The 17,026-nt window shown below is 40.0% G+C and overlaps 1 protein-coding gene across 1 annotated transcript in view; it reads left to right on the top strand.

Moving 5' to 3' along the window:
• LOC126817722 (fibrillin-2) overlaps nucleotides 1-17,026 on the top strand; it is a 104,658-nt gene that overhangs the window by 71,769 nt on the left and 15,863 nt on the right. The window contains exons 52-57 of the mRNA XM_056100149.1: nucleotides 341-463; nucleotides 8,169-8,288; nucleotides 10,482-10,607; nucleotides 11,509-11,658; nucleotides 12,584-12,637; nucleotides 13,610-13,735. Of these exons, the coding sequence (XP_055956124.1) occupies nucleotides 341-463; nucleotides 8,169-8,288; nucleotides 10,482-10,607; nucleotides 11,509-11,658; nucleotides 12,584-12,637; nucleotides 13,610-13,735 (699 nt within the window). The remainder of the gene's footprint in view (nucleotides 1-340; nucleotides 464-8,168; nucleotides 8,289-10,481; nucleotides 10,608-11,508; nucleotides 11,659-12,583; nucleotides 12,638-13,609; nucleotides 13,736-17,026) is intronic.

The following is a 17,026-nucleotide window of genomic DNA, read 5'->3' on the forward strand; positions in this document are numbered from 1 at the left end:
TTAGTGGGCAAGACGTTGGCTCGCTAACCTGGAGATCTCTTGTTTGATCCCTGTGTTGGCCGCGAAACGTCATCTGGATTTTCAGGCATGGTTCCACCTTTCATCGTTGCAGAACAGAGGACCTCTCAAGGGACAATGTATAGTTGTTTGGTGGGACGGCAAAGCGGGGTCCCACATGCATAACCTCAAACTCCTTACCGTCTTTGTCTTGGCATCGGCTGTGACTGTACGTATATTGACTGGCAGTATATGCTTTTGAGAAAAAGGACTCACATGGACCCAAGAACCCCCAACTCTACCCAGGGAATTACATATAATAGGTTTATTCCTTTTCTTTCAGATTTGAATGAGTGTGTGACGTCAGCTAACCAATGTGCCTTCCGGTGTGTAAACATTCCTGGATCGTTTAGATGTGTCTGTCCAATGGGATATAAAGTGGCTGAAGACAACATCCACTGTGAAGGTAAATACCATTCGGGTTTCTATAAGTCTGTTTCCAGCATTATTCATCAGTCATACACTACATCATCACTTGGGTTCGATGGACCCACGTTGGGACGCGTGTTCGATTCCAGCTTTCGCCGAGAAAGTTTATCGGGATATTCAGGTGTAGTTCACTCTTATCACTGGTGTGGGGAGGAAGGCTTGACAAGGTGCAACGTGTAGTCTTCGGATTTTACGAAACACCGAGGTCTCATGTTCATAGTCCCGTTGACATAAACGAACTATTGACAGTTGGAATTCGATATAAGAGTAGGTCGTAGTGGTTCTGTCCGGATAAAATGTCCCTCATAGCACACTGTATGGCGTATGTCTGTCTTCATTAGCCCGGTTTGAGCAGAACAGTAGGGCGTTAAACCCCATTTCGGATTCGTTACACCCCATTTCAGTACATAGCCATATCGGTGAAGAACAGCAGGACGTTAAATCCCACTGCATTACATTTTGATAACACCATACAGAGACATACATTCATAACCACGTGGAAGTCACGGAGGCTCGTTGAATAAGTCGCTGGTTCGCTACTTTTCGCGTAAATTTCTAGCGTTGTTTACCGTTGTCAGTGATAGAGGACGCAGAAACAGAATCTTGTCATTCGGATGGGACAAAAACAGTGTCCTTTCGTGTGTATGAAGGTATGCACGTACATGAAGTCTTCATACTCGAAATTTGATGAAGAGTAGGACGAAAAGCCGCTGCCCTGGCAGCATGTCCTCCATACTACACTGCATGGCACATGACCTTCTTCATTATCCTGATTGGTACAGAAAATATGACGTTGAACCCTATTTCATTTTTTATTACTTTATGTAATCATTCTTTGACAAACTGGAATTAGAAGACAATTTCGTTACCTTAACATCCCACATATTTTCTTTAAATCATGTGTTCAGAACACGTGGATTCATTGGCCTATCCGATGTCTTGTATTGGTATACGGAAATGTGGGATATTAGAGAGTTTGCGCAAACAACGAATACCAGAACTAATACATCATCAGTTTATGTGCTGACTTCACTCGTATTCGTCTCACCAGCCATTTGGATACGCGTTCAAACCGAAACGAATACGGTTTTCGTTTTGTTATTCTCACACTTTCTGCATTCAACTCAAATCACCTCAAAAATGCATTATTTTGTGTCTAGAGTGTTTTTTCTATTATGTGAACTTGTTTTTTGTTGACAGAAAAATCGATTGAGTGTTTTATATATGAAAAGAAATTTATTGATTTATTACTTTTTTTCCATCTTGTTAGTCCCGAAATGAACTAGTTTGTGTCGAAATGACGTTAAAATCTCTATTTTAGTTCTGAAATTAATGGTCTGTGCTGATCAGACGCTAACCTCTCCCTCTGTCTCTCTCTCTCTCTCTCTCCATTTTAAAAGTACAGTCGCAAAAATGATCGGCATACAATTCCCTAGCTAAAAACAGGCGCGCATTTAAGCGTTGTCAGTTCTGTCAACTCTTAGTAAAAGGCAGAATTGGCTGGCAGGTCTCCAGATTCTGCCGCATTTTTGTTCCTCTCGTTCACAACTCCAATGCCAGGAAATTGACTAAATTTTCAGTCCCAGTCCCAAATAATTAAAAGCTCAATACATAATATACGTCGCTATCTGAAATGTTTTTCGCACCTATGGCCTCCAATTCCATTATATCATCATTCTTCCAACTCCTATGTGGTCTTATACTATCTCATCACTATCATATTTACAGTTATAGTGGACCGCCCAGTCATGGGGTGACAGATCCTACAAAACAGGCAGAATTGACAGACAGGTCTCGAGAATCTGTCCCATTTCTGTCCCTCGCGTATATACCGAGTACCTACTTTGATCTACCTATTGTGGCATGGATGTTACTTCCAAAACATATCCTAGTAGACCAGTGGTTCTCAACCTTTTTTGCCAACGGCACACCTTGAAACATATGAAAAAATAGCGGCACACCTGGCTAAATATATATGAAAAATATTTGAACTTTGCAAACTAAATAAAGAAAAACACAGCTATGAACTTATTGCCCGGACAGTGGCACTACGGCCTACTCTTATGTCGAATTCTAATTCCCAAGGGATCTTTTACATGCAGGCCAATGTGTACACGGGACCTCGGTTTTTCGTCCCATCCGAACGACTAGACAGTTGTCCTTGTCAGGCCCTCCGTCCTGTATCACTGAACCTTTGTCGGCTAATACCGGTACCGGACCCGTGGTTAATGAGTCAACGCCTTACTCACTGATCCATCGCGGCATCCTTATTAACTATGCCTCTTACAGTTAAAAGTCGGTTATGAATAAAAAAAAGCATAGGTTAGATTTCATTGTATGGATATGAGAAAAGCGTACACGAAAGGAAGTAACCATCTATTTTAAAATGTTTGACGTCTATCAACTACACTGATTGTCTACGTCTCTTCCTGACATAATAAATTGATTTACTGCTGCCTTTAAACATCGAGAGAGAGAGAGAGGGGGGGGGGCGAGAGAGAGAGAGAGAGAGAGAGAGAGATGGGGGGGGGGGGGTAACGTACACCCGACTAAGATATGGTTCAACTTTTATTCCAATAATTTGCTTGTGCTTAGACGTCTTTACCAGTGGTAGGAAACCGGAGGACGGGGAAAACCCTACTCCTTGTCACGTACAAGCTTGGGATGGAAACTACGTCACTTGACTCAATGACAGACCTTATGATCTAAATCGCACGCGTTAGACCATTTTGTCCCCAACCCCCTGTTAGTGAGAAACTTACCGGGTTTATAACACTAGAGTGAAATTAAATGTAATGAGGTTTAACGTCCGACTTAGCTTATGAAGACGATCATACTTTAATATCTAATTGCAACTGTCAAGGGATCTTTTATGTGAACAACAATTTATACACAGGACCTAGATGTTTCGTCCGAGCGATTAGACCACTGTCCATGCCAGGCCCTCGGTCCTGCAACACTGACAAGAGAAAGCCACGTCTGAAAATCCCAGTGAACCTTTCTCAGCCAATGAGGGATCGAACATCCGACCGCCAGGCTAGCGAGCCAGCATCTTAACCACTTAGCCACCGTGGTTCCTATAATACGTGAGGCAAACGCTAATTGCATACATCTGTTAAGCAAATCAGTTGGAGGTGGGGTTGGATGGCCGAATGGTTAGCGTAGGTGTGGTTTCGATCCCCCGGTTCTACGTGACAAGGAGTAGTGTTGCCCGTAAGGCTCGTGAGTTTTCTCCGGGTCCTCCGGTTTTCTCCCACTGCTAAAGACCCTTACGCGCAAGGGAATTATTAAAATAAAATTGAACCATATGTTAGTCCCGAAAGGACCCGGAGAAAACCAACGAGCTTGAACAGGCGGGCCTGCTCCTTGTCACGTACAACCGGGGAATAGAAACCATGCCAGTTGACTCAATGACAGATCTTCTGATACAACGCGCACGCGCTAACCATTCGGCCATCCAACTCCCCGTAGACGAAAGCGCGACTGTGTGGACAAACGTTTTCCTTCATGGGATATTGCGCGTCATTATTAATCTAGTTTAATGTTCATTTCCCTGTCCTCCCCATCCAGCGTGCCCCCCCCCCCTTGTCAGTGATGAAGGACCGAGGGCCTGACAAAGGCAGTTGTCTAGTCGTTCGGATAGGACCAAAAACCGAGGTCCCTTGTACACATTGGCGTGCACGTAAAAGATCCTTTGGCGGTTCGAATTCGATATAAGAGTAGACCGTTGTGCCGCTGTTCGGGCAAAGTTTGCCTCATAGTACACTGTATGGCGTATGCTCGTCTTTATTAGCCCAGTTCGGAGCAGAAGAGTAGGACGTTAAACCCCATTTCTTTTCATTTCATTTCATTTCTGTCCTGTCCATTTCCCGGTTGTACGTGACAAGGACAAGAGTCGCCTGTCCAACCTCGTGGGTTTTCTCCGGGTCCTGCGGTATCCTCCCCTCCAAAAGATCTCTCTCTCTCTCTCTCTCTCTCTCTCTCTCTCTCTCTCCTGTCCAGGCCAAACTTAATGATGAAAAACCTTTTACGAACTTCCTGCACTATAAGATATCAGTTTATTTTGAAATATAGAAGTCCCACATTTCTGATCAATTTCCTTCAAGACAGATTAACAAAGATAAATTGTCTCAACAGGAAAAGTGTTAATAGAAAATATAATGATGTTTGTCGTAAAAATGCGAGATGTTCTAATTCTATGTGTTTCTTAATAGTGACATGTAAAACTACTTCGTAGTTTTTCCATAATTTAAAAGACGAATATAATAAGCAATTTCCTGAAGTCATGTTTTATAGTGTGCTATACTAACAGTAGGTGCAGACGAACCGCGCTACACATGAATTGAAAAGAGTAGCAGGTGCTGCCCTTGTCTAAACATCTGGCATCTATTTTGGGGGGTTGGGTGGCCGAATGGTTAGCACTTGCGCGCTGTATCAGAAGGTCAACTGACGTGGTTTCGATTCCCCGGTTGTACGTGACAAGGAGTAGGGCCGCCTGTCCAACCTCGTTGGTTTTCTCCTGGTCCCCCCCTTTTTCTTCCATCGCGAAAGACCCCTACGCGCAAGCGAATTATTGAAATAAAATTGAACCATGTGTTAGTCCCGAAATGACCTAGTTTGTGTTGAGTGGACGTAGAACCCATTTCTCTCTCTCTCTCTCTCTCTCTCTCTCTCTCTCTCTCTGACACCCATTTTTTTTTAAAGATAACTTTTATTATATACAGTCAGCTCAAAAGTACAAATCCATTTCGTTACACTTTTAAGTAGCAAATTATGGCACTACACAATGCTCTGAAATACAGAAATGACAATTTTAATCTTTACAGAGTCTTAGATAGGAGATTAGTCCCACTTCCATTACCTCTCAGTGGCGCCACGATACTTGCCCTACCTGCCTTGTCGTAGACACGCGACTCATCAGTAAACTCGCAAATCATTAAAACACGTGATGGCGGGTGGGGGGTTGGGGGGGCTTGTTGGCTAAATCTATTTGTTAAGACCATTTTTGGGTAAGTGTTTCGTATTAATTGTACTCATTTGTGCACGAGATGACGGGACTATAGTACCCTACTTCCAACAATGGATACTGACATAACTGTCGGTGAGTTAGTCTAAGATAGTAGTAGAATAATACAAGCTACTTCATTGCCCTAGTTTTCGTCACACATCATGTAGGTAACGAATTTCTATATTAAACAGAACACCTTTCTTATAACTAAAATAAACCCTATAGTATTACACATAGTCCCGGATATGTAATCTTCTCTCAAAATAAACTCACAGGCCTAACTAAGTTTGGTTAACACTTCCACACCATTAATAGCTGTAAAGACATTTTACAGGGCGTAGAAAGTTTAAACATACATTATGCAAGAGCTAAATCTGTCTATTGCAGATCTTTCTTTGGGCCTAAAATGTTATATAAATTATTAATTAGGCATTAATTAACTTATCCAGACCATAATCAACTCTCGATGTCATCGCTAGACTGCCATGTTTACTGGATTAGATTCCTATTTGCTGTTCGACTTCCATTTATAATTAAATCATGAAATGGATAATCGAGACTATGGATTTTATCCTACCGACTTTAGTAATGATGATCGAGACTAGGCCGAAAATTCAATCGCTAAAATATCGGTTATTAGTGGATCAATTTGACTGAAATTTTCAGCAAATTCTCTTTACATTATCTAGTTTTTAACCATTATAGTGAGAACTGCCAACTCTTTATCTAATCTCCCATAATGTATTTTTTAATGGTTTTCAAAAAATAATGTTTTAACAAGCACAAAGAAGTCGGAAAACATCACAACGATCCTGACAAATCTTCACTTGCTTCCAGTTGCCTATCCAACCCCGTGGGTTTTCTCCGGGTCCTCCGGTTTCCTCCCACTGCTAAAGACCCCTACGCGCAAGCGAATTATAGAAATTTAAAAAAATTAAACGATATGTTAGTCCCGAAATGACCTAGTTTGTGTCGAGTGGACGTTAAACCCCATTTCTCTCTCTCTCTCTTTAATTTGATCGGGGGACGTGTTCGTCGACGTCGACGTCAATGTCAACTGACAACACTGCAAGAATTGGCCGTGGCACTGCAAGAAGAGTGGGTCAGATTGCCCCAAATCGTGATTGGACGGTTGATTAGGAGCATGCCACGAGGATTTGTGGAGCAATTACCCATTATTAAGACAAAAATCAAAAACTTTCATTTCACTTTTGACAGTGTATCTTTTTTCGAGTGAAATGGGGCCATCAGATAAACCGCAAATATGAACTGTTTATGTTCATGTGTAGGCAATTGGCCTGTTATTAACATACACTGGTTACCTCTAATAAAAACAGCAGTGCATTTCCGCAGTTCTGTATTCTTTTTGAATATCCCCTACTTTTTTTGAAAAGTAATTATCAAAGTTCTGATGACTCCATACAAATCCACAAAAACGCTAAGATCTACGGAAGACCAAACAGCTATTTATTCAGTGTTCTTAGTTCTTAATTCATAATCCTTAATTCTTATTCCTTCATTTGTTATCGTATATCGACATTTGTACACTAAAATTACATTTGTATCTTAAAATCAGTATTTGTTTTACAAATCAGAAATTTGTTTTACAAATCAGACATTTGTCATATCAGATTTGTCAATTAAGACCTAAGAACTAAGAAAACTGAATAAAGAGCGCTTTTTTCTTCCATATAGATCCACCGATAAACAATTTCTGCATCAACCATCACTGAATCGTGAAATTACAAAAAGATCTATCTCATTCTCCGCTTCTTTCTTATGGAATTCAATGCCTTACAACATAAGAGCCATTGACTCCTTGAATATTTTTTTTATCCAGATATACTTCAAACACCTTTTAGAAAACTGTTCTAGAATTCAATCTGCCAATATCCTACTGATAGGTTCTAATATTTTATATATTTATATATTTCTGTTTTCGTATTTATTAGTTAGACAATGCAGCAATACCACCCTTCCGCCTCCACCCTGCCAATATGCTACTGATAGGATTTAATATTTTATATATATCTTGTAGATACCAGTTAGATAATACAGCACCCCCGCCTTGCCAATATCATACTGATAGGTTTTAATATTTTATATATTTTTGTTCTTGTAGATATCAGATAATTCAGCACCCCCACCCTAGTGTCTTTTATTATTTTATATATTTCTGTTCTAACAGCGCCCCCATCCTGCCAATATCCTGCTCATACGTTTTATTATTTTATATATTTCTGTACTTATAGATATCATGGAGACAATCTGATATTTCGTTTCGTTTTTTTTTTATACTTTCGATGGCCTATACTACATGAAGATCTTACCAGTTGTTTTGGGAGGTCGCGTTAGAGGTCATACTAGCGGCTTTTGGCCTATGGCGTCAGACATTTGATTAACCAATCAGTATTGGCGTGTCTAGTGGATTACCCAGAGTTCCGTGCACCACATGCCAAAAGCTCGCCGTAACAGACCGTTTCATTGGCTAACCCCTCACATCATCCAGAACACGTCAATGGTAACAACTCTTCCAGATCCTAGTGTAGTAAAGACAAGTAAAGCGAAATTTTGAACTATAAAAAAACGAAACGAAATAGGATCTGTGTTTTAACCAGATTGTTATGGAGATGATACGTTTTATTATTTTATATATTTCTGTTCTTTCTTGTAGATATCGACGAATGTACCACACGGAGAAATAGATGTAAATACGCCTGTAAGAATATTATAGGGTCCTTTCTGTGCGTATGTCCTGAAGGCTACAGATCTATTGGACAAGATGAATGTCAAGGTTGTACAGGAATTTATTACATTTATTTTCTTAGAAAATCTAACCAAGTTTATTTGTGTCCTGTTGCTACATGGTTTTATCGTGTCGCAAAACAGATATTTGTCGTGTCGCAAAACAGATATTTGTCGTGTCGCAAAACAGATATTTGTCGTGTCGCAAAACAGATATTTGTCCTGTCGCAAAACAGATTTTTGTCGTATCGCAAAACAGATTTTTGTTGTGTCGCAATAAATTTTGTCGTGTCACAAAATTTGTATCTCTCAACAGATGTTTGTCGTGTCGCAACAAGTGCATATCGCAACAGATGTTTGTCGTGTCGCAACAAGCGTTTCTAGCAACATTTGACGTGTCGCGGAAAGATCTGTGAATTTATATTGATGACTGTACCCATTAACTTCACTGATTGTTATTTTCAATTCCCGGAATACGAAATCAACAACATGAATGGTAGATTCAGTGGTATTAAAAATAGACCTATCAAATTTGGCTGCTCGGAAGACTTAGCAGCTCGTGAGCCGTATGTTGCGTTCTCTGGCAAACTACTTTTGTCATGTTTACCATAAAAACATATCATATGCATAGGAACAATAGATGTTTAGCGGTAAACTCGTTAAATCTGTATAAACTCTGTTAGAACGGAACTGGTGTAGACATTATGACATTATAGGATACCAATTATAGCATTATAGTCCTATAACCTTCTACACAGATTCCAGACGATTTCTGTGTTTATTGATATTTTAACGAGCCTCAGAGTTCCGATCTGTTTTTGTTTTCAATCGGAATATAGCTATAGTATACTCCACCCTTGGGGTTTCAGGGCCGAATGGTCTAATGTGTGTGCGCTAGATCATTAGGCCTGTCATTGAGTCAAGTGGCGTTATTCCTCCGCTTGTACGTGACAAGGCATATGGTCGCCTGTCCAACCTCTTGGGGTTTTTTTACGCCCACATTGAATTGTGGTTGTATAAAACCGTGGCCCCTGTCCGCCCGTCCGTACGTCGGTCCGGAGGCCACAAATCCACGTGGACGCTCTAGAGGCTAAAGTTAATATCCGATTGATTTTAAATTTATACACAGTGTTTAAGCTCATGAGATTAAGACATTTTTCTCCGTGTCCTTAACTTTCCTCCCACTCCAATAGATCGATCGCTACGTGCAAGCGAATTAATGAAATGAATTTGACCCGTATGTTAGTCCCGAAATGACCTAGTTTGTGTCCAGTGAACGCCAAATCCCCGCCACCCTCTCTCTCTCTCTATGGCCCTTGGTTCACTTTGTAGAACGTTGTTAATGTTCGAACGACAAAAGTTATCATCCAATCCATATGAAATTGATAACAGTGTCTTGCAAATACTCCCATTATCCACCAAAGAAAACATATGCGGCAACACTTGACGGCTGCTCGGACGATTTATCTGCTGTAGTCGTATGTTTCGTTGACTGGCAACCTATCATTGTACTTGGATGTATATTGTTGCCGCCCATGTCCGTCTGTCCCTCCAGATGACTTTTACAAAGTGTGTGTGTGTGTGAAATAGCTTTATTTGACGTCCGCTTCCACTGAGGCGATACCGCAGACAATTTTACAAATAATAGAAGACATGGGATGGGACGACAATGTTATTCGGACCTTTTCCGTATGAAAGCTGTTCGATACATGCTGTTGTATCCGTGTACCGTATCACGTATGAGAAATACACATGCATTGGTGAAGTCATACGCAAAATCGATACGGATACGCGATACGGAACAGGCTTTTACGCTTGCCAAAAGTCTCTAGTATAGGGACAATCCTACCGTAACGCACGGGACGCAATGGGAACATAGCATTATATATTTATTTAATCTTGAAGATTTCTTCCGCCGTTCGGATATCAGCGTCAAACTACTAGCTAGGAGGTTATTAGGGCTCTACTAAAAACGGACCAGGGCAGATATGATATAGCTGACAAGGACAGCTGTCTAGTCGTTCGGATGGGACGAAAAACCGAAGTCCCGTGTGTACATTAGCGAGCATGTAAAAGATCCCTTGGCAGTTAGAATTCGATATAAGAGTAGACCATAGTTTCACTGCCCGGGCCAAATTTCCCTCATAGCACACTGTATGGTGTACGCCCATCTTCATTAGCCCAGTCGGAGCAGAACAGTAGGATATTAAACCCCATTTCATTTAATTTCTTTTATCAACAGATATCGATGAATGCCGTACTCAGCCCGGTGTATGTGCTAATGGTGTTTGTAGAAACACACAGGGTGGTTATAGATGTATCTGTAATAGAGGATATGATTCCAGTCCAGATGGAAAACGATGTTTTGGTAATTATAAATCTTGCTGTTGGTTTTCATGGGTTATCCTTCTGCCAGGTTCCCGCTATCACGATTCGTGCTACGATTAAAATCGTGGAGTAATCGTGATGATCCCGTTCATCGTATCAATGGGGGGTTGGATGGCTGAATGGTTGGCGTGCGCGCGCTGTATCATAAAGTCTGTCATTGAGTCGACTGGCGTGGTTTCGAATCCCCGGTTGTACGTGACAAGGAGTAGGGTCGCCTGTCCAACCTCGTGGGTTTTCTCCGGGTCCTCCGGTTTCCTCCCACTGCTCAAGACCCCTACGCACAAGCGAACAATTGAAATAAAATTAAAGCATATGTTAGTCCCGAAATGACCTAGTTTGTGTCGAGTGGACGTTAAACCCTATTTCTCTCTCTCATCGCATCAAAACGTTTCCGAACGGATCTAAACGGACCCAATCGTGGACTCAATAGGGGCAATCCGATCGTCACGCATCGCAAGGCAGTGGGAACATAGCATTAAGACGCAGAGCATTCGTGATATACCACCATTCAATCATTCTGTGTTTTTTGATGGTTTCTTTTTTGTGTGTTGGGGGTGGGGGGGGGGGGGGGGGCATGTTGTGATATTAGAATAATTGATAAATGGAATGTTATTCGTGATCAGATTTTAGTGCCTGGTAAATGTGTTAACTACCGACAAAAGAACAAAATAATATGCGACAACTCTTGATGACTCCTCGGACGACATATTTGATGTGGGCGTATGTTTCTTTGCCTGCCAACCCTATATTTATGTTTTGATAGGTGGTCTGTCGGGTTATTGTGGAACGGGTTATAATGTGTATTTTATGTTTGATAGATGTTCGATCGAGTTATTGTAGAACGGGTTATTGTAATGTGTATTTGTAATGTTTTTTTATAGATGGTCGATCGGGTTATTGCTATCCTATGTTGAATAATGGACGATGTCAAAGAACAAGAACGTCGCAGATTGCAACAAAATCAGAGTGCTGTTGTGGTCTAGCTACAGCCTGGGGACCAGGATGTGAACGATGTCCTAGACCTGGAACAGGTATGTTTCAGCTTATACTAGTCCAAATTGTAGAGAAGGTCCGGGTTCGATCCTAGTTTTATCTGGATTTTCCAGTCTGCTGTCAGTGGTAAAACATTAAGGTCTGGCCAGGAAGAACCTTTAGTCGTTCGGACGGGACAATAACCTAAGGGCCACTGGGTTAGCCTGCACGTAAAAGATCCCATGACAATTTGAATGTAATGAAGACCGAACGCGCCGCTATCTGGGCAAAATGTCCCCTCGCCATCCACTGTGTAACGTCCGCCCATCTACATCAACCTCGTTGGTGTAGAATAGCATGACTTTGAAACCATTTCATTTAATTTTCCATCCGAGAAAGTTCATCTGGATTTTCCGGCATGGTTTTCCCTTGTCAGTAGTGCAAGACACAGGGCCTAAGGACAGCTGTCTAGTCGTTCGAATGAGACGAGAAAACAGAGGCCCTGTTTACAAACTGGCGTGTACGTAAAAGATCCTTTGCAGTTGGAATCCGATATAAGAGTTGGTCGTTGCGCCACTGTCCGGGCACAATTGCCCTCATATAGTTTACGGTATGGCCCATTCACGTCTTCAATAGCCCAGCCGTTTCATTTCAATATTTTAATGTTACAAATTTCAAAGTAGCCCTCAAAAATCGCGTCCATCAAAAGCAATTTTAGATTTAACAATAACTATGGTAATTAAATATATTTATTACATTATTCAGATAAAAATGAAAACATGATTTATAGAAATTATAATGTAATTGGTTGTTAAAATCTTCGGTGGACATTTTACAATAACAATAGTTGTTAAATATATTTTTAGATTATTTAGATAAAATCAAAACAGATGATTTGTAGCAAATATAATGTAATTGGTTATTATAAACTTCTGTAAAAATGATTTTGGTTTTATTTATGATTTATTTCTGTAATTATTTCAGCTCAGTTTAAAGTGTTGTGTCCGCAGGGGCCAGGTTATAAGCCTGATGGAACAGGTAGGGTTAACCTGATAACTTCTCTACTTTATCCTGCAATAGCCGTCCTCGATGAAGGAATTCCCACCAGGCGTCGCTAGTAAAAATGCGGTTCCACGTGACCTTATCGATGGTAGGAGGAGCGTATTTCGACGTATCGGGATTAAATTCCATATTAACTTTAAATTTATATACAGTGTTTAAGGTCATGAGACGAAGAAGCCTATTGATTTTCAGCGATTTCCGATATTAAGAACAAAAACTAACGTTTGTCAACACACCAGTTTGTAATGAATGTACAGGAAAACAATGCTGTAAGACAGTGTTCTTAATCAGCTGTTTTTTTGTCGGCTTTAGCCGATTGATGTTTAATCTAGCCGATTGGTGAAACAAGGAACCGGCCACTATGGTATCATAAATCAATCTACTTTCGGCTAAATTACATCGGGTTAATTATTACTTGATAATTAAGAAGTCAATCAACTTGCTTGTCGGCTACAACAACAGTCATACCTTACAGTGTAAGGTAAACAATGAGGTCACGTGGGACCGCCTCCTCTATGGCGTCACCTATAAATTATGTCCCTTTATCTCTAGCGAGGACGCCCATTATTTTAGTAGAAAACAAAACACAGTCTACTTGATACAGGAAGACATTTAAATGACCTTTGACCCCCTTGGATCATAATAATCGGATTTTCTGATCGTATTCTACTCCTTAAATGTTTGGGAGTCGCGGTGGCTCAGAAAGTAATGCGTTGGTTCATTAAACAGGGGTCCGTGGTTTCCCCTTGGTGCAGGATTCAGTGCCCGTGTACACATTCCTTGACAGTTGGAATTTGAATTCGAATAAGAGTAGGCTGTCCGGTAAAAATGTCTCCCATTGCTTACTGTATGTCGTCTGCCCGTCGTCATTAACGCAGTTGGACAGTACAGCTCTACCTCAAACAAAGGGTTGAATAAACTTGAATTGATGGTATGATTTATTTTCAGATATTGATGAATGTATTGGAATGCCAGATGCCTGTAGAAATGGAAGATGTTTTAATACAATGGGTTCATATAGATGTGTTTGTAATCCAGGATTTAAAACTGATTCCAGTGGTAAACTATGTATAGGTATGTATCACAGTGGTAAACCATGTAACACAGTGGTAAACTATGTATATATATGTAACACAGTGGTAAACTATGTATAGGTATGTAACACAATGGTGGACTATGTAACACAGTGGTAAACTATGTTCAGGTATGTAATACAGTGGTAAACTATGTGTAGGTATGTAACGTTATATTCTCAACGCCAAACGGGATTTTATTCTTACTGTCAATTAAAACTCAGACAAGTTGGTCAATTTATACCCCTCCACCCCTGCATTACAAACCGAACACATTACTCGACAGACAGTGTGAATACAATACCGTGACAATTTAGGTGGTATTCAATCTGATTAAAACACAGATCCTATTTCGTTTCGTTTTTATAGTTCAAAATTTCGTTTTACTTGTCTTTAGTACAGTAGAATCTGGAAGAGTTGTTATTTAAACCGCATCTGGGTGATGCGAGGGATTAGCCAATGAAACGGTCTGTTACGGCGAGTGTTTGGCGTGAGGTGCACGGAACTGTGGGTAACCCACTAAAAACATCAACGCTGATTGGTTAATCATATATCTGACGTCATAGGGACAAAAGCCGCCCGTGTGATCCCTGCCGCGACTTTCCACTACAACCAGCCAGATGTAGTGTAGGCCGTCGAAAGTATAATAAAAACGAAACGAAATATAAATTGTTTCAATGGCATTTAGTAATAACATGGAATATGCAGGTCACAATTCCATGGAATGCAATTACTACTTCTGTAGACATTATCAAACAATGATAAGATGTGAAAATATAACAAGACAATTAATCAATTTGTCTTAATTTTTAGGTAAAGGGGTCGTTGGTATTAGCATTAAACTTTATAATCCTTGATTAAGTTAGATTCCCTTTAAGTACATGTAATTAAAAGGGGTATCTCTGGTTGGTCAGCATTAACTAAGTATTGATGTGTACATGTATATATTGTCTTGTCATGTTTTCATATTTTATCATTAATTAAATTAGATTCTCTTTAGGTACACGTAAAGGGGTATCTCTGGTTGATCAGCATTAACTAAGTATTGATGTGTACATGTACATATTGTCTTGTCATGTTTTCATATTTTATCATTGCTTGATAATGACTAGAGAAGCCTAGTCGAAACGTCGCAATAAGAAGTGATTGCATTCCATAGAACTGTGACCTGAATATGAAACGAAATATAGATCTATACTTTAATCAGATTGGGTGATATAAACACAAATATTAGTAGAAGTGATTTTCACTTTCCAGTTTGTGAAATGGTCGGAACAGTAACTCTCGCATCGGAGCATTGAACAGTAATCAATATTTAACCCATCTGAACAGTAATTGTTCTGCGCGGAGATTGCAAACTTACCCTACCTTAAACGAAAAGACATAATTGCTATGAATAGATTGACCAATTACATGTCTTATCCCTATTTTCCCGTTTTTGAGGGGTTAAAAATAAAAGTAGCTAAGCAGGGATATAACGGAATATATACCAAAAGCCTTTCAGAGCAGTGACCCCTTCCCAACTAGTCATTGATGCCCCACAATCTTTTAGCACACCCCCTTGATGATATCAGTCCTCCATTCAGTTATGTCTCTAATTTTTTTCTGAAAGCATGGCAACTACGACTGTCCTTAAGATTTCAAAATTATAAAAAAAAATTGTATGGGGGCGAACAGCATCGATAAAGTTATCTTCTACAAACTGTCAGTTATTGAAATATGAACTCGGTTAATTTCAGGTTGATGTTTATTATATCACAGAAATTGAAATGTTAAAAAAAAAATTTTCTCTAAAAAAAACCCATATATAACAAGATTTCCTTGTTGTCAAATATTTTACTAATTGATGTTTCCGTGGACATTCGCGATCAATCGTATTATTGCATCATTACAAACCATTCGCAATCCTATTATTGTACAACTGGAATTCTTGTGTATTTTCTTCAATTCTCCTTATTGACTAAATGCTAAATGAAGTCAGCAAACTCCAGTACGCTTTATCTAGCCTCGGCTGTATGACGAAGTCCGCCATTGGAACTACCTTTAAGTTCCCGGATTACCAACGGCGTTGCCCATGACGACGCCTTTGAAGAATGTTTTATCATACAAAGATTTCAAAGTCTGAAGCTGTTTTTCTTTCAAGTTATCCGATTTTCTTCAAACAAGAACAACTTTGCACCGAAAATTCTACACACGCTTCGAAGGACGAAATTTTGATAACTTCTTTTGAAACGCGCAAGGTTTCCTAATAAGTAAAGCGGTGTCGCATCGCAATTGTATAGGCGTAGGTACATATCGCTTACCGTCATACAGCCCAGGTTAGATGTAGAGTAACGGAATCTGCCGAGGTTTGCCGAGTGGGTTGTTAATATTACTATATTCCTTGGTTAACAAATAATCGACAGCAGGCAATTAATGTAACAAATATTGGTTCAATGCTTAAAGATACATTATGGGAGATTAGATAAAGAGCTGGCAGTTCTCACTATAATAGTTAAAAACTACATAATGCAAAGGGGATTTTCTGAAAATTTCAGTCTAATTGATCCAATCTGAGCCGAGATTTTAGCGATTGAATATTGGGGCTAGCCTCGATCATCATTATTAAAGTCGGTAGGATAAAAAAAACTTAGTCTCGATTATCCAATTTTTGATTTAATTATGAATGGAGAGAGAGAGAGAGAGAAATGGGGTTTAACGTCCACTCGACACAAACTAGGTCATTTCGGGACTAACATGTGGTTTAATTTTATTTACATAATTCGCTTGCGCGTAGGGTTCTTTAGCAGTGGGAGGAAACCGGAGTACCCGGAGAAAACCCACGAGATTGGACAGGCGACCCTACTCCTTGCCACGTACAACCGGGGATTCGAAACCACACCAGTCGACTCAATGACAGACTTTATGATACAGCGCGCGCACGCTAACCATTCAGCCATCCAACCCCCCTAATTATGAATGGAAGTCGAACATCAAATCCGAACCTTATCAAATAAACATCGCAAGTTAGCGATGCCATCGAGAATTAGTTATGGTCTGGATAAGTTAATTAATGTCTAATGAATAATTTAGATAACATTTCAGGCCTAAAGAAAGACCTGCAATAGGCAGATTTAGCTCTTGCATAATGTATGTTTAACAGTAGATAAGCTCCAATATGGATATTGGAATTGACATAAACTTGTGTCTCCAAATATCCAAATACAGGTAAATCAAGTCAGTCCTTATGAATGTGATCTTGTTCTCCCAAATGCCACGTTTGTAGAATGCGCTCTTAACTCATTGATTTGTG

This window comes from Patella vulgata, chromosome 4, assembly GCF_932274485.2.
Source record: "Patella vulgata chromosome 4, xgPatVulg1.2, whole genome shotgun sequence".
NCBI classification, from domain to species: domain Eukaryota; kingdom Metazoa; phylum Mollusca; class Gastropoda; family Patellidae; genus Patella; species Patella vulgata.